The 19,261-nt window shown below is 50.2% G+C and overlaps 1 protein-coding gene across 1 annotated transcript; it reads right to left on the reverse strand.

Annotated features, from left to right (window-relative positions):
- Positions 1–1,622: 1,622 nt before the first annotated feature.
- LOC114794090 (tumor necrosis factor receptor superfamily member 16-like) lies at positions 1,623–16,220 on the reverse strand. The gene is made up of 6 exons (XM_028986407.1): positions 15,886–16,220; positions 14,523–14,688; positions 11,885–12,247; positions 8,466–8,685; positions 8,012–8,187; positions 1,623–3,296 (listed from the first exon to the last, which is right to left on the reverse strand). The coding sequence occupies exons 1-6, from the start codon at positions 15,928–15,930 to the stop codon at positions 3,244–3,246; spliced, it is 1,023 nt and encodes a 340-aa protein (XP_028842240.1). The 5' UTR covers positions 15,931–16,220; the 3' UTR covers positions 1,623–3,243.
- Positions 16,221–19,261: the final 3,041 nt, after the last annotated feature.

Raw genomic sequence — 19,261 nt, forward strand, 5'->3', positions numbered from 1 at the left:
TAAAAGCTGTATGAGAAGAATGCAATAATGGAGACAGTGTCAGTAATAATCAGCTCATTTGAGTGTGTGTGTGGGCTGGTGATGTGGTTGTGTGTGTGTGTGTGTGTGTGTAATTCATGCCAGACTGCATGGAAACTGTTGCATGTTGGTGCTTGTATGTGCTGCGTAGGTGTGAAGTTTTCTAATCTGCATGCTGCACGTTCATCTATAGAGGATGCATGTCTGTGTGTGTGTGTGTGTGTGTGTGTGTGTGTGTGTAACAGGTGTCATTGGAATTAACTGGAAGCACAGCTGGTGTGTATCTTCTCTCTCGCTTCTCATGTCTCAGCAGGTGGTGAGGTGGTGCGCTGGTGGTCTGTGTGAGGCGGGGTGTTAAAAACCGATTCCTCCTGCTGTCACATGACCAGAATTTCCCACTTCGGAGAGCTGGGACCCCCCACCAGTACTGCTCTCCCCACACGCCTACAGGCTCCTCCCCCTTTACACCTGGTCTATTAGAATTCTTCTTCTGAGTGTCACACAATAAGTGACACGGTGAAACGTGTCCTCTATATTTAACCATCACCCTTGGTGTGTGAGTGTGAGTGTGTGTGTGGGTGTGTGTGTATGTGGGGTGGTTTGCTTGCCCTCTAATCTGTATTATGATTAATCTGAGTTCAAATCTGAAGTTGACCACACCCCCGACAAGCCCCACCCCCCAAAACACACACACAGGTCATGCCTGATCACAAACTCTATTAGTAATACAGAACCTTAAGAAATGTGATCATTTCATGTAACCCTTTGTTGTGGAATATTCTGCGTGAGAACAATGTTCCTGGAATAAAAGCCGCTGAAATTCTGAGAACTGGGGTGGAAGCAGCCCGACTGTTCCTGAGAAATAAGACGCCGCCGGTGTCGTTTGGCGAGAAGTGAAAGATGGTCCATTTACATTCGTTCTTCTGTCGGTGCCGAGGGTCCAAACCCCAACCCCGCAGATTCCGCTGATGCCTTAAAGGAACTAGACGCGTGGGCAGCTACCGAGTGTGTGCGAGTGTGATATAACTGAGCGTCACGGTGATCCAGTTTGAGATCCAGAGTCGCATTCGTATCTGTATCTGGTTTTGGGGCAACTGATTCATAAGCCGCGTTAATCAGGCGGTGGGGGTTTGGTTCATGTCCAGTCTGCCTTTTCCCAGGATTTTTAAAAGGAAAGTCAGGCAGAAGACAGACAATATTTATGGAGAGTGATATTATAAGTGCTATAATGTTCCCACAACAAAGGGATCAGCTTCACACAGGGTTTCCTGAATTTCGTCTTACGGCATTATGGCATAATTGTCCAGACAAAAAAAATAAAAAACCCCAAATGAGATCCCCAGCGCAGCTCGGCGCACATACCAGCGCAGATGAAAAGCGTTCTGCTCGGGCTCTCGCTCGGAATGCTTCGCAAAATGCGCAACATGTGGGCGGGAAAGGCCGAGCGTGCCTGTTCCAGACAGAGTCCCGTTTCACTTTCTACGGGATTACAGGTGATGGCGTACAGCCTGAACCTTCAGTTAAAAACAGTAATAAAAAGGCACTTTCTCTACATATTTCATCTAACAAGATAAAAGTGGAGAAGAAGAAGAAGAAGAAGAATGTGAATTGGTACACCGCATGTTGGTGGCGATATATTTTATTATGGTGGGTTTATTTTGTGTACATTGTCATGTTGGTCCTGGGTTAGGGTGGGAAAATGAAGATTTCGTCTCGTTTCCGGCATCATTGGATGGATGATGATGATGATGATGGAGCACGACCTCCTCACACACACACACACACAGTTCACCACATATCCGCTATACACAGGTTAACATGTGGCTGCATCTGCTGGTGCAGATGGTGGCGAGATGTTGCTGCAGCACGCAGGCCAGCGTCTCTACGCTGAGAACATTATGGCGAGGACGTTGCGTGTGGTGCTGGAGAGCCCAACCCCAGGAGAGGCTCTCCCGGTAAGTGAAGATGGAAGTCAGCAGTAATTACTACCTGTCTGACAGGAACATCTCACTAATGCCTCTCATGTTCCTCCGAGCAGCAGACACATTAGCGCTGTGTGGAAGGAACCCATCACTGGTGCAGCAGCCTTCCTGGTTCTCCCGAGCGTCACCTTCTGATGACATTCCTGCCCGTTTACGGTAAGGCCAGGGGCGATGATTCAGCACTTTCCCGCCATGTTACCGATGCCTCTTTGTACTGGACGCAGCCACAGAACTTCTGATCGAGCCGCGTAACCTAAACCACACTGAAGAGCCTAATGGACCACAGGCACCGGTGTCCTTCACAATTTCAAACATGATTCATCTCGCCACAAACTGCTGCTTTTTGAAGTGTGTGGTAAATGAAGAACATGGCGTGATCTGAGGAGAAGAACCCTGGACCTGCTGTCTTCATCTCACAGGTGAAGAATCCAGAACTTGGCTATACACTTATCAAGCAACCAGAACCCAATATAACAAATTTTAACTCCTACAACCAGTTGCAAATACTACAAACCATCATTAGTCTACCAGAACGCTAATGTAATATTCCATTCTCCATGTGTGACGTTAGAACTATGATTAAAGCAGGTCGTGGGCTCCTACCGATCTGCACCAAACACTGATTCTGAACTTATTACATCGAAACAGAAGAAATCATCTGGAACTTTCTGAGCTGAAATGAGCGCTAACACGCAATGCAGCCATACAGAAGAGCGGCCTTCTGAGAGTGAGAATGGGAACGTGGAGAAGATGCTGAACCACAGCCGATCAGCTCTCCCGTCTGCACCGCCAGATGACCCAGAGTGTAAAGGATGGTCCTTGATGGAGTCTGTGGGTCTGTAGAGGCTCTTAACGCTGGAGCTACTCAGCTTATCCCAGATCTCAGAGCTCTTGGTGGGGTGGGTAAGGGTGAAGGAGACGTTCCTCAAGATGGTTTGGCAGCGTCTGCCTGGGTTCCTCTTGCTATACTGGAAGCCCGCTGGGGTAATAGTGTTAGTAGTTTTATGTGATTATGTATACAGAGTAACAGGGCGTGTCGGGTCCCTGTGGTGACGTTCTGGTCACTGGCAGGTTGGACCGGCCCATGTCCACGTCCCTCCCTGAAGGTCCACACTGGGATTGTAGTTCCTGCTGGGACCACGTCCAGCACATCCCAGGTCCCTGGTTCCCATAGCAACCCCACAACCTGCCCGCCCACATCTGTTGCTCAGCTGCCTCCTCATCCTCGTCCTCTTCCTCCTCCTCAGGCCTGCGGAGGGGGGGATTCGGGCTGGACCCCCCCATCCACCCTCACCACTGCAGAGAGAGAAAGAAGGAAGAACGTTTTCACGATTATGGGCCACACCAGACCTTGTTCTGCTGAATCTGGAGCAGATGGAACGCGGCAGATGTTCTCCAGCCCAGCACTCGGGAACTATTCACCTAGTCAATGGCCTGATGATTACTTGATCAGTAAAGTGGGGTGGCTGGCCGCCGCGGTGCGGAGGACAGGAATAATGAAGCCTGGATTTCACACCAGCTGAGCCTCAAACGCCAGCGCATCCCCGCGGTCTCCACGCCCCTCCCACCCGAGCTGACTGCAGCCATTATGAGATTGAGAAAGAGAGACAAACACCCCGCTCAACCCACCAACCCTCAATCTGTTGTCAATTGTAGGGCGCCATGGAAACGCTGCTGGAATGCAGAAGGGCTTTTTTAAAAGAGCTTTTGAGTTTCCGTTTTGTGTCCTGATCAGTGCGTCACTGTGGCATCGAGCTTCTTGCGGGGACATTCGGAGACTACAGGTCTCACTCGCTCTCCTTTTTATTTTTCTATCAGTGGTGACCTCAACATGATGCTTGTTCAGCACTGCTGAATTTTATCAACCATAGATCAATACGAAACACAGACACACACATTATTATTCAATACGATATTCAATAGCATAACGGTAATAAAAATGTACATTTACGCCCTTTATCAGACATTTATCTTCCTCGGGGACACAATATGTTCTTCTGGTTCAGAGTACCACGTTTAGTACCACGTTTAGTACCACCCCACCTAGTACTGTGGTTTAAACCCCACTGCCTGCACACGGAATGATGTAGGTCACTTACAGATGCATTTGAGATTTATGGGGCTTTTAACGTTATAGAATGAATTCGGTCAAAATTCGTCCATCTTGTCTAAAAACAAGTTTTTTGTAATAAACAGTTCGACTTCATACAAACGCGTCTGAATGGCGGCTTGTGTTCCGCCGCCCCGCCGGCCTGTTCTTTGTGTTCCTAGCTGCGTCTCATGCGGACTTGACCTCCGACCCGCGGACGCTGACAGGCAGGCCTTTCAGCTCATGGCCAGCGGAGGGGAGTGAGTCCACCAGCATGGCCGGATGTGTGGGACGCAGAGTGGCCGCGTTTGACGCGAGGTTGAAGTTCACATAACGAGAGATTTGCTCATCGCGCCCAGAACAGCGGCCGGGTCACAAGTCCGCGAGCGCCGAGATGCTTCGCGGATTAAAAAGTGTCCTGATAAATGTGTCTTTTGTGCACCAGGAGATATCATGTGATGATGTGTTCTGATGTGCTTCTACAGGATCTTGCGGAAGGCGGCCTTATCCCTCATGGAAATCTCGGTGGCCATTTCCAGCCAGCGGGTTCCTTCTCCACACTTCCAAGCACGTGGGGATCCCAGTGGAATACTTCTCCATGTGTATCCCATTTAGGATCCACAGCACCGTTTTCCATGTTCAAATCCAGATCATTTCAAGGACGTATCATTAGTTATCCATTTAATAAGCGCACCTACTAATGGACATTCTCCCCATTTGCTGATCTATAGGGCTCCGCCCCCAGCATTGGACTAATCGCTTGAGACATGGAGCCATGAGACGACTGTCTTTGTTGAGTTAAAAGGGGGGGTAACTGTGTGGAACGTCTCACTCCAGGTCCCCCGCCCCCATCGTGGATGCCAGGGGACGTTTAGTGAGATTGCAATCAATGCTTATTAGACTGGGGATCAGGGTGCAGGAGACGATGTCTCTGAAAAGAAGCTGCTTCTCCTTCGTCTGCATCTGTCCACGTTCCATCAGTCCGGTACTAAGCACGAGATGAACGCTTATTATTTCCACACAGAGGACTCACAGGATGAAGTCAAAAAGAATCGGCTCCGCCCAGCATGTTGGTCATTGGTCACCAGTAGCTGGCCGCCCCTGGACGTTCTGTCATTTCCAGCGAATCACGGCTCCGGTTTGGTTCCCTCCTTTTTACTGTACAGACGTTAACGAGCCCCTCGTTAGTGCAGCAGGGAAGTCGCTGCTAATTAGCACCCATTAATGGCTACTCCTGCAGCCCCCGGGGAGCCCGGCTGATTGGGTCGGGTCTGGCATCCGTCACACGGCACCCGCTAATGAGCCAATTGCAGCAGGCCTGTGGCCTTTAAGGGGCGGAGACATGCAGGTGCAGCCAATCGCGCGTTCTGCGGCGAAACCCTGGGATTGTGGTTCACTGCTGCGCCACAAAAAAGAATCCTGCTGAATGACAGATATGTAGATTATAAAACGTGGACGACATTTGAACACGTGGTTTAGTGGAAGTGAAGTGATTGTCACAGTGAAACACTGCAGCACAGCACACGGTGACACGGTGAAACGTGTCCTCTGTATTTAACCGTCACCCTTGGTGGCAGTGGGCACCATGACAAGCGCCCGGGGAGCAGCGTGTGGGGACGGGACCTTCATCAAGGGGACCTCGGTGGCAACTTGGCAGAGCGGGATTCGAACCAGCAACCTTCTGATTACGGGGCCACTTCCTTAACCGCCAGGCCCCCGCTGGCCCGTATCAACAGCATATACGTATGAATTTCATGGTGGGCGGGGCTGGGTCCTCCAAGGATCTGCTTGTTTTTTTTTACTCTCACATGCAATGTGTTAGTACCAAACAGCGGAGCAGGAGCCAGAAGTGGATCTTGAACCTCTGGTACTTGGCTCAGAACCGAAGGTTCCCCTGCTTTGTTGTGTTGTGTTTTTGGGACGTTTTCAGATGTGGTACCAGAATGTTCTCTCAGCAGGAACAGTCTGCACAGCGGGTCTGTCCCAGAACACATGGAGACGGAGAACCGTTCTGCAGGTCTCATCAGTCTCACCAGGTTTCTCTGCTGTTCTACTCTCTGCACCAGGCTCCCTTCCTGTCCGCCCTTCTGTTTCAGAGGGAGTCCGTGTGGGAGAACGTTCTACCGTGTTCAGCGTGAGAGCAGAGTGTGTGTCCCCTCTTCTCGTTCCTGGGCCTCCTCTCTAAAGGTCACTGCACTCCTCATCCACTTCATCATCACAATTCACCCCTCGTTTCCCATCATGCACCTCTCCCTCCTGCTGAGAGCTTCGCCGTCTCTCTCTCTCTGTTCAGCTGTTTACTGAGGAGCACATTTTCATCCTTTTTATTACTCCACAGCGAAAAAACTCCCCCATCTAATGGTGTCCAATCGGAATCCTGCATTCCGACCCGATCTGTTCCTTACATTTTGGATCTGTTCTTTACATTTTGGATCTGTTCTTATAAATCTTATTTACCGTATGACAGGAAAAGAAAGTCAAGTTACAGAAGGGAATTAAAAAAACACACCTTGTATGATCCTGTTCAAACTATTATTATTACTGTTGTTGTTATCAGTAAAATCTAGACTATATTTAGTCTATATTTATTTTATAATGGTAGTGTGAGACGTATTATGGTGTATTGTATGGATTTACAGATTATGATGATGATATGATGGTATAGACTGAGATTATGGTAGTGTGAGACGTATTATGGTGTATTGTATGGATTTACAGATTATGATGATGATATGATGGTATAGACTGAGATTATGGTAGTGTGAGACGTATTATGGTGTATTGTATGGATTTACAGATTATGATGATGATATGATGGTATAGACTGAGATTATGGTGGTGTGAGATGTATTATGGTGTATTGTATGGATTTACATATTATGATGATGATGATATGATGGTATAGACTGAGATTATGGTGGTGTGAGACGTATTATGGTGTATTGTATGGATTTACAGATTATGATGATGATATGATGGCATAGACTGAGATTATGGTGGTGTGAGACGTATTATGGTGTATTGTATGGATTTACAGATTATGATGATGATGAAATGATGGTATAGACTGAGATTATGGTAGTGTGAGACGTATTATGGTGTATTGTATGGATTTACAGATTATGATGATGATGATATGATGGTATAGACTGAGATTACGGTGGTGTGAGACGTATTATGGTGTATTGTATGGATTTACAGATTATGATGATGATATGATGGTATAGACTGAGATTATGGTGGTGTGAGACGTATTATGGTGTATTGTATGGATTTACAGATTATGATGATGATGATATGATGGCATAGACTGAGATTATGGTGGTGTGAGATGTATTATGGTGTATTGTATGGATTTACAGATTATGATGATGATGATATGATGGTATAGACTGAGATTATGGTGGTGTGAGATGTATTATGGTGTATTGTATGGATTTACAGATTATGATGATGATATGATGGTATAGACTGAGATTACGGTGGGTGGAGACGTATTATGGTGTATTGTATGGATTTACAGATTATGATGATGATATGATGGTATAGACTGAGATTATGGTGGTGTGAGACGTATTATGGTGTATTGTATGGATTTACAGATTATGATGATGATGATATGATGGTATAGACTGAGATTATGGTGGTGTGAGACGTATTATGGTGTATTGTATGGATTTACAGATTATGATGATGATGATATGATGGTATAGACTGAGATTATGGTGGTGTGAGACGTATTATGGTGTATTGTATGGATTTACAGATTATGATGATGATATGATGGTATAGACTGAGATTATGGTGGTGTGAGACGTATTATGGTGTATTGTATGGATTTACAGATTATGATGATGATGATATGATGGTATAGACTGGAGATGTCGTGAGGTGGACTCTGGTTAGTCGGACGCTCTCTTACCGATCTGCTCAGGTACGCGGGACTGCGCCTGTGCCGCAAGCTGCTCCGGGAGACTCTGACTGTCCACGGAGATCCCGCTGTCGCTGTGGAGCTTCTCTCCCTCTGGCGAAGGCGTCTGATTGGCTGTTGTTGCGCGGTTGTTGGCCGCCTGTTTGTTTTGTTTGCAGCTGTTCCACCTGATGCAGAAAACAGTGTTTCAGTTGCACGTTAATAAATGTCCAGCGCTGAGCTTTGTCTCGTCTTTGACAGAGTTTAGGTGATAACGAGGTGACCAGTGTGAAGTGTGTATGGTCTTTCAGATGTGTGTGTGTGTGTGTGTGTGTGTGTGTGTGTGTGTGTGTAAGTGGGTCAATAGCTTTCCCTCTAGCAAGACATCTGAATATTTCACCACGTCTCCACACATTTTCCTGAACCTCCATCTGCTCCTCGTCCCCCTCGTCCCGGTCCGCCTCACCTCTTGAACACGATGTAGGCCAGCAGTCCCACCACCACGGCCGCCAGTATGGAGCAGTAGATGGGGATGAGGTTCTCGTTGAAGCCGAGCCCGATGAAGTGGGGGGAGCTCGGGTAGGCCGTGGTCAGCTCCTCCCCAGGGGTGGGGCTCCAGGAGCCATCCAACAGAGTGAAGGTCGGCGCTGATGGGCTGTGGGGTTCCGTGGGAGGCCGGTTAGGATCTTTTCCAGCAGCGGGGGAGAGGGCGAGAACAAGAAGTTACTAGAGCAACAAAAAAATCGCTTTAACTTGACTGTAGATGTAAGTGACTGTGATATTGGGGCAATTCTGCATAATTTATCTGTGAAGCCTGATTGCTGGAAATTGCTGGATTTCATTCGTAAACTTTTATAAAACATGATGAGCGTGAAATCAGATCATCAACAGAAATTTCTCCTCTCATTTGAAGAGCAGCTGGCAGCAGGATAAATCCGGATTGTTAGTTCAGACGCCGCTGGGCTCCGCCCATGATAATTGTTTGATTGCTTCCACACCCTCATTACCCCAATTATGGATGTGAAGTCAGTCTAGACGTTCTGTGCACCGCAGCTTTAGCACACAGCACTGGAATGCTGTCCCCTCCATCAGCAAATATGAAATATTTAACCCCTAACAGACATCTTCTCATCCGCCGTTAGTCCAGCATCCTCCACGGACCTTCTGAGAATTTCTGGAATTTCTGGAAGTGGCCAGGCTTTTGTGTGCCGATGTCAGGCACACAGTCTGTGATGACCACGTGCATGGCCAGAAGAAACAGAAGAATTAAAAACCCACACCTCAACCATCAAGTCCTGTTCAGATCAGAACCATATTCCACCAGGGAAACCATGAAAACCTCCAACCACAAAAGAGACCTTTTAAATGAGAAGAATCTGGTGGAGGGCCACGTTTATGGTCATACACGTTATGATGTTCACTCCTGTCTCTTTATCTCCTGAACCCCACCCAGCTCGAGCTCCATCACCGGGCAGCGTCCTCTCCACCGATCTGTTTTCCCGCTTTCCCTCCCCACCGCGTTCATGTCCAGTTGGGTTTAATTCTCCTCAGATCAGCGTTTGGAGACGTGAACCTGCTGAGCTCTGGTGAAAGAGCCACGTTGTCAGCTGTGTCCAGGTCCGACGGGTAGCGGCGAGAACAGTGGGCGGGGCCAGCGGTCGCATTACATCATCGTCCAGTAGAGTTGACCTCTTGATGAGGAGAAGCTGCCAGATCTCTCTGCTTCGGCGAGGGGACGGCCTTGAAGATGATGTAACGGAGGGTCTCCGGATTTACGGTCTTTATCAGCCACCCTCTCACACCGTACACCCCGTACACCCCGTACACCCCGTACACCCCGTACACCCCGCACACACCGCACACGTGAGTGTGATACTCATCAGCTTGGCTCGTCACTACTGTGTGAGTAGAAATGAGGTTTGTAACGCGTCCAGCTCACATTTACACACACACACGGCGGCGGCGGGGTTGAAAGCGGGCTCCTACAGACCACGCCCTTTTGGCAGGTTGGATGTTCGTCCTTCAAGTTGCAGACGATCCAGTCCCACAGACACGGTCCTGCAGGAGTGTGTGTGTGTGTGTGTGTGTGTGTGTGTGTTGTAGTGCAGTGAGAATTGGTTTTGCTGTGTGAGACAGCGGTGGCAGTAGTGGAGTGTGTGTGTGTGTGTGTGTGTGTGTGTGGAGGTCATGCTATGTAACCCGAGTGTGAGTGTAACTTCAGCTCTCTTATCGACCCTCAGCAGAGACCAGCACAGCACATCTGCTGCATACCTCTAATCGTGTGTGTGTGTGTGTGTGTGTGTGTGTGTGTGTGATCATCTCTCCCTGTTCCATTTGCTCAGATCAGTTTCTGTCCTCCCTTTCTTCTCATTTTCTGTCTCATTTCTTTGGCTGCTTTTTTAGGCCCATGATGCTCCTGTCCTCCACATCACACCCTGCAGTCTGTTTCTGGTCGACTAGAAATCAAACCAGAGTGAAAGTGAAGTGATGGTCATTGTGATACACTGCAGCACAGCACACGGTGATTCAGTGAAACGTGTCCTCTGTATTTAACCATCACCCTTGGTGAGCAGTGGGCAACATGACAGGTGCCACGGAGAGCAGTGCGTGGGGACGGGACCTTCATCAAGGGGACCTCAGTGGCACCTCTGCAGCTCGGGTTTTTCAGGCCACCGCTGCCCCACTGTCTGTCTGTCTGTCTGTGCCCATTTATGTTCGTGTAAAAGCTGTTTGTGTGTGGTGTGTGTGTGTGTGGGTGTGGGTGTGTGCGTTGCATTGACAGGAAGTTGCGCTAAAGGTCAATTTGGCTGCCTGGCCCTCAGGAAACGTGAGTGGGGGCGGGACAGAAGAAGTGGGCGGCGGTAGCGGTGAGGTTCTGGTCATGTGATGTCGTCGGCCCCGCAGTGACACTGTTCGTCTTTGTGCCGCACCGCCAGCCACGCACATTCTGCATTAGTCACAGACGCCGCCACCCACCTCCACCCTGTCAAACACGCTCCGCCCCTTCATCAAACTAACCCCACCCACCTCCACCCTGTCAAACACGCCCCTCCTCCTTCATCAAACTAACCCCACCCACCGTCCACCCTGTCAAACACGCCCCTCCTCCTTCATCAAACTAACCCCACCCACCTCCACCCTGTCAAACACACCCCTCCTCCTTCATCAAACTAACCCCACCCACCTCCACCCTGTCAAACACGCCCCTCCTCCTTCATCAAACTAACCCCACCCACCTCCACCCTGTCAAACACACCCCTCCTCCTGCAGCCAACCAACCCCACCCCGCCTCCACCCTGTCAAACACGCCCCTCCTCCTTCATTAAACCGACCCCACCCACCTCCACCCAGTCAAACATGACACTGACTGGGTCCAATACAAGACGAACTAGGATTGGACAATAAATGAAGAACATCAGAGCAGCAGAATGTTCTACCATCCAATATTCAGACTCTACTGAGTTGAATTTATTACCACTGCTCCACACAATAGTGCATTATGGGTAATCTTCTAACCTTGTGGCATTGCTGTGACAGGAACTTATGGGGGATTATGTTGTCTCGTGCCACTGCCTTTGCTGCCCTTTCACCTCTTCATCTAGCCGGGCTCTGCAGCGTGACCTCTGACCTCACAGTTAGTACAGACACATGTGGATGTGACCCCTTTTGACCTCTGAACTCGCTGAGTTGAGGTAAACTCTGGGATTAGAGTTGTAGCGAGAAGCTCTTTGACATTGATGTTAGGTGGTTCTGTGTTCTATGAGTTCTATTCTCCAGGCATCCAGATGATGCAGAAGGTGTTGCTGGGTTCCCTGGTGTGTGTGTGTGTGTGTGTGTGTGTGTGTGTGTGTGTGTGTGTGTGTGTGAGAGACGGCCAGCACTCACCGTGGCAGATCGCGTCGCTGGTGGGGGTGCAGCTCCGCAGCAGGATCTCGGTCTCCTCCTCACAGATGTTGCAGGGCAGGCAGGGGTCCAGCGAGCTCTCCTGGTCGGAGAAGGTCTGGTCCAGGCAGGGCTCGCACACGCTGTCCTGGTCGTACTGGCAGGCCGACAGCACGCCCTGGCCGGGGGGGCACACGGTGCACGGCTCGCACGCCTGCGTCACCCAGTTCAGGAAGTAGCCGTAGTCGCAGACGCACAGGGCGTCGTTGGTGTCGGTGCAGGGCGTGTGCATGCGCATGAGACCGGTGCACTGAGTGCAGGGCTGGCACGTCTCCGTGTGGCTGGACGCCTCCGAGAACGTCTCACCTGCAGGACACAAGAGGAGCTGGCGTTAGCGTGGGGGCGTGTCCCATGTGTGCGTGCGGCCGGAGAGGGGTGACCCCTGACCTCTGACCAGACGAGGTCACCTCTTGTTGCGCTGTGATGGGAAATGTTAGCGGCTGAGTCAGGGTTTGTTTCCGTGGTGATAAATATATTTCCGGGGTGTTTATGGGATTATTTGTGCGTGTGTTTGTCAGTATCATGTGTATATCTGTGTGTGTGTGCGTGTGTGTACACCAGATGGCAGCCATTCTTTCTAGTGTGAAAGTCCCTCCAGCTATATCCCAACACACACACACACACACACACACACACACACAGATGCACTGATTGCACCACTTATAAAAGGTGACGTGGTTCTGTACGGGCAGAATGTGGTAGAACCGGACAGAACAAACGGTGCCGACCTCATAACCAACAACACAACAACGAGAACCAGCAGAGGAACCGAGACACGGGACACACATAAACACGGGGACGAGACGACTGGGGCGAATCAAGCTGACAAGGACCTTTTTCTGCGGGGTTTTAGAGGTCAAGGGTCACTGGAGGTGCAGGGGGGGGGTCCAATGATTTCTATTAGGGCGGGGCCATGTGGCCTAAAAATAGTTTCCAAAATGACTTTCTTTACTACATCATTAAGACATCATTTGAAAGGCTGTAATTTCTATTCTGGCCTCTTCCAGGACGCAGAACTGAGTTCCACCCATGGATGCATCAAACACTATCTTCTGGTTCTAAGACCTGTTAGGACTTTTTTCATGTGCGTATACGACATATTCATTTTTAAAACATACCCCCACCATGTAAAAATTACAGCATTGATGCTTTAATTTAGTAAATTATCATTAGCAACGGTTCATCTCGTGCAAAATTCCCACATAAAATTCCCACCTGCTGGAGCTTCCAGCCTTCCTCACCATCACCGCATGAATAATGCATGTGTGGTTTTTCTGCTTCTTCAGTATCAGCATCTTCTTTTTAATTCCGTCTACGTCCCGGAGCTCCAGCGCTAACTTCATCTTCACTGAGGAGTACGGCGGTCATGACGAGCGAGACGCTGCATCTGCTGACCTCAGATCAGCACAGGAGGATATTTCTGGAGAAGCTGCAGCGACCCCAAACAGTGAGAGGGAACTGGATAGGATAAATATTTCAGGACCTGCTGACATCCATGAGTGTCTAGACCAAGTGGGACAGGTGTGTGTGTGTGTGTGGATCGTCCAGGAAAGTAATCGATTTGTCCAGAGACTAGACGGGGGTCACTGGAGGAAAAGGGGTCCCCACACGACCTGCCATGTATTCACAGACAAACAGGAAGTCCGAGGAAGTGAGTTATTTTCAGGGTGTAAAATATTCATGCGTCCGTCTTCAGCTCCGCTTCACACTCTATACGTACATCAGGCACTTCGTACCGAAAATAAAGATCTAAACTCGGCTCTACCCCACCCTGCGGAGTCCTGCTTCTACACGAAGAATGTTCTAGAGAAGAAAACAGTTCTTCAGAAGAGAACTTGTGCCAGACTCGAGATCGAAATCGGCCGGAGAACCATAACTCCTAATTATTAGTGAAGAACACGTCAATGATCTGCTGTGGTTCCCGTGTGAGGTCTCCAGACCCTCCCGACTGGTTAACTGGTCACCTTCCCCCATAAATATCCTGCTACTCGCTCTAATTTCCCACTTCCTCCCACTTTTCCGCCCTGCCTCCCCTGATTTGCATATGCCCTGTGTGGGAACACAGATGCCGCACACGGTTACGCAACCACACTGTGGGGACATTTTGCTGTTTGGGGACAGCACGTGTTCTCCGGCTGAAACTGAGGGTTTTAATTATAAGGGCCTGTGTCCCTGAAACACGCAAATTTTCGCTTCGAACCCTGCTAACTTCACCAAAACGTACCTGTAATAAACGTAAACCGTGTACATCTGTGTGTGTGTGTGTGTGTTCTGGATTTACACAAACAGCAGTCAGCTGATGCGCCTGGAATCCACCGTTGCGAAGAGCTGCGGGGCAAATGGGCGTGTCCACCGCATGCTCAGTTCCTTCAGACATTACAACTCCAGCACTTTCACCATGAATGCGTCTGAAAGGAACACGCTGGGCGTGAAGATCCTCCTGATATCTGATGGATGCATCTGATGGTGTGACATGTTTCAGTGTGAACATCAGCTTTATCCCTGATGTGAGGTTCTAGTTAGAACTCACTCGTGGGACATTTCTCTGCACCTTTGTGTGTGTGTTCTCCTGAATACTCACTGTCCATGCACTGTCCACAGATGGTCTGCTTGGCGCCGCAGGGCACGACGACGCCCTCGCCGGGTGGGCACTCTTCGCAGCAGTCGCCACTGGCGGTGAACTGTCCAGACTCACACGGTTCTTCTGGCCCCGCCCAGTCCAGCTTCGATCCCCCCGCCAACACCACCTGGGAGTGGAGGAGAGGAGCACCTACAGTCAGACCCCGCCCTGCTCCGCCCTCACCTGCCACCACCTCTCCTAGTAATTCATCACGGTGGAAAACGGCCTTCAGGGGCTTCAGGTTGAGGAAGTTCAGCGCATGTTCATGGGTGCCGTGAGTGTGCTGAGAACCGTGTAGAACCTGCGGTACCGAACCTAGTCCCCATAAGAGGGTGCGGTTCAGGACAAGAGGGTCCGTAACATGAGACCCTCACCACACAACAGCTGCTAATGCTGAGCTGTCAGTGGGACCATTACTGAGTCCGAGTCAGAACAACTTACAGAAGACAAAAACGTGAACACACACACACACACACACACACACACTCATCTGAGCCCTGAAACAGGAAGCCCCTCTTCACCATAACATCCCTAAAACCCACCCGTTCCCCCCAGAAGAACCACGTGGCTTTATGAGCACTTGAGGAGCAGTTAACACCCATGCATGGACACACACACACACACACACGTGTAAACACTCTGACCTAATGTCTCTGCGTTGGAGGAACGTGTTTATGGTTTCTGGAGGACTTATTAGCAGCTCCACACACACATGATCTCTTTGTTGGAAAATGGCTGCAGGATGGAGGGTGGTCTTCAGGAGAGCCTCTCGCTCGTCCTTGTTCAGCTGCGCACCAGAACCAGGAGACACCCTCTCGCCGCTCTCGTTCAGGAACAGATGCGTTCTGTTCTTCAGCTCCATTCCTCCCCCTCTGCCCTCCACTTCCATCCTTTCACTCGCACTTCCTCCTCGTCTCCCGCGCTCTCTCGCTCCTCCATCACTTCTTCTTTTTGTGTGTGTGGAGGGGAGTATTGGCCACACACTCCATCCCTTGTCTCCTGTCTAGTGTCTGGTGCCATTCACTGCACTTTCAATTAAAATTGGCTCCACGGTGCATCCACACACACACATACTTCTCCAGAACTTCACAACTGGACTTTAACATCTCAACTTCACACACACACACACACACACAGTAAAGACACGTTCAGGATCCCATCCATCCCATGCAGGAGGAACTGGCCTGAAACCCCGACCTTCCTGTAATTACTAATTTTTAACGTTATGACATTTATGAGAAAGTTGGTGGAATAATCGGTTCCTTGGAACTTTTCCCGGCGCCACCTGCTCTCCTCGCCGGCACGAAGATGAAGAGGAACTCACCATCACCAGCACCAGCACCAGCGCCACGGAGTCCATGGTGCGCATCCTCCAGCCCGGTCAGGAGCTCCGGCGCGGCAGCCTGACCCGAGCTGGACCCGCAATGCACTGCGGTGGAGAGAGTCGTGCACGCCGCCTGCCCGCCTGCCCTCTGCGCGGAGTGTGTGTGTGTGCGGAACAGACGAGTTGGGCTGGTTACGCAGCCTCTCTCGCTCTCTCTCTCGCTCTCTCTCGCTCTCTCCACCACTCTTTTTGGTGGGAAATGAATAATTAATTTCAGTATTCAGTATTTCATTCTCACTTCTTTAGTTTCATATCTGCATATGTTCTCGCAGGTCGGTTCAGCAGCTTCATTCATTTCCTGCAGGAGCATGAACCGCCAGGGGGCGCTACTGGTGCGGGGTCTCTCTCTCTCTCTCTCTCTCTCTCTCTCTGATGATGATGTCCACGTGTCATCGCATCTTTTCTGGAGGAGGGCTGAGGATTATCATGTTCAGATGCCTCTTTATTGATATCCCATGATACCCCTCCCCCCTCGTACACACACACACAGGACTGCAGACGTGTGTGAATGCAGGTTCTACATTCCCTGATGAGGACTAAACCTGGAGGTTGGTTGGTCTACCAGATGTCTGCAGCACATCTCCACCCCCCCACACCCATTGTCCCTTTTCAGCAGGAATTTAATGTCATTCTGGTCCCCAAGGTCACACGCCAGGTCCAGAACTTCTTGGTCTACACCTTGGCTCACTTTGTCCACGGATGCTCCATCGTCACTGTGGGATTCGAACCCGCAGCCTTGCGAGTGTGCCGTGTGTGTTCTGATATACGACGCCCGACTGCAGGGTCCAGCCAAGCCCTGGGAGAGCGAGGAGACCGGAGCGCTTTGCTTTGTTTTATGCACGCAGTGTTTCTGACAATATGGACATCATGAGGGTTCAAAGAGATGGAAACGGAGGAACCAGACCCCCTCAGCGTGTCTCATGCAAACCAGGTTCCTGCCCCAGAACCTCGGCTGGTTCGTGAGAAGCAGAACCTGCCAGTGGTTTGATCCAACGTGCACATTTCCCGTCTTCCATAATAAGGACAATGATAGTGGCAGCTGCATTCATATTCGTTTCATTTATTTTTATTTTCATGTCCACAATGACTTCCTGTTAAAGTGAAGTGATTGTCACTTGTGATACACAGCAGCACAGCACACGGTGCACACAGTGAAATTTGTCCTCCGCATTACATCCTCTGCATGTAATAGAATGGTGAGCTGGTCGTGGCCTGGCGGTTAACCAGGTTCATGGTCTCTGAGCAGGACACTGAACCCCGAGTGTCCCCAGGGGGACTAGATTTGAGATGTTGGGTTTACTATTATTACTATTATAATGTGTTCTGTTCTACCTGGTTTATTAACTGTAAATGTGTCCTATGGGATTTTAACTATGCTTCAGATTGAAATCAGAAGGTTGCCAGTTCGAATCCTGACCCGCCGAGGTGCCACTGAGGTCCCCACACACACTGCTCCACAGGTACCTGTCAGGGTGCCCACTGAGGTCCCCTTGATGAAGGTCCTGTCCCCACACACTGCTCCCCAGGCACCTGTCAGGGTGCCCACTGAGGTCCCCTTGATGAAGGTCCTGTCCCCACACACTGCTCCACAGGCACCTGTCAGGGTGCCCACTGAGGTCCCCTTGATGAAGGTAGCGTCCCACACACTGCTCATCGGGTGCTTCATGGTGCCCACTGAGGTCCCCTTGATGAAGGTCCTGTCCCCACACACTGCTCCCAGGCACCTGTCAGGGTGCCCACTGAGGTCCCCTTGATGATGGTCCTGTCCCCTCACACTGCTCATTGGGTGCTTCATGGTGCCCACTGAGGTCCCCTTGATGAAGGTCCTGTCCCCACACACTGCTCCCCAGGCACCTGTCAGGGTGCCCACTGAGGTCCCCTTGATGAAGGTCCTGTCCCCACACACTGCTCCACAGGTACCTGTCAGGGTGCCCACTGAGGTCCCCTTGATGAAGGTCCTGTCCCCACACACTGCTCCACAGGCACCTGTCAGGGTGCCCACTGAGGTCCCCTTGATGAAGGTCCTGTCCCCACACACTGCTCCACAGGCACCTGTCAGGGTGCCCACTGAGGTCCCCTTGATGAAGGTCCTGTCCCCACACACTGCTCCCCGGGCACCTGTCAGGCTGCCCACTGAAAGTGAAGTGATTGTCATTGCAGTACAGCACACGGTGACACTCTGCATTTAACCATCAACCTGAGTGAGCAGTGATAGTCAGTAGCTGCTGACACCTACAACCCTGACAGGAACTTGGTGGGACCACCTGATAAAGTGAAGTGATTGTCACATGTGATACACAGCAGCACATCACACGGAGCACACAGTGAAATGTGTCCTCTGCATTTAACCCATCACCCTTGGTGACAGTGGGCAGCCATGACAGGCGCCCGTGGAGCAGCATGTGGGGACGGGACCTTCATCAGGGGCAACCTTCTGATTACGGGGCGGCTTCCTTAACCGCTAGGCCACCACTGCCCTGGATCTCCATCTCTGCTGCTGGTTGTTTGGTGAAGTCACCTTCTGCTGACATTTCCCACACAGCAAACAACGTTTTTTTTAATGTTGCTGCTACGTCGCCAGACGGAGGCAGAAGCTCGGCCAATCATGTCCGACTTACGACCTCTAACAAGCTCGTGAAGAAACCAGTCCTGGCGATGTAAAAACCCGGTTACGGACGTTATTGGAGGCGTGAGCAGCGGCGCGGTATCTGGAGCATGTCTCCGCGGTTTTACTGGAGCTGTAGAACGCTGTTAACCGCACACATGCAGATGTGGGGCCAGATGGAAGGACGGAGAGGACCAGGTGATCCAGACCACTTACACCTCTGGAACGGATTTTAGATTTTACTTTCTGATTATTCAGACCAAATATTATGTCCCAGATTTAAACAGATACACGCTCTCAACAAAAAAGCTGCACATCTGCACATGATTCGGTCCGTCTTGTCCTGGACGATGAACATCCATAACAATCTACAGCACACTCGGGACGTCGGGACGTCGGGACATTGCCTTTTTTGTTTGATGCTGTCAGCTGCTTATTGGGATTCATGAGGCTGAGAGCAGAGAAAGAATTCAGCTCAATAAAACGCACAATAAAAATAATACAGCACACTCAGGATCAGAGTGCATGTGTGAGTGTGTGTGTGTGTGTGTGTGTGTGTGTGTGTGTGTGTGTGCATGTTTGAGTATGTGTGTGTCTGTGTGTGTATGTGTGTATGCGTCTGTGTGTCTGTGTGTGTGTGTGTGTGTGTGCATGTTTGAGTGTGTGTGTGTGCGTATGTGTGTGTGTGAGTGTGTGAGTATGTGTGTATGT

The sequence above is a fragment of the Denticeps clupeoides genome, chromosome 7 (assembly GCF_900700375.1).
Source record: "Denticeps clupeoides chromosome 7, fDenClu1.1, whole genome shotgun sequence".
NCBI classification, from domain to species: Eukaryota; Metazoa; Chordata; class Actinopteri; order Clupeiformes; family Denticipitidae; genus Denticeps; species Denticeps clupeoides.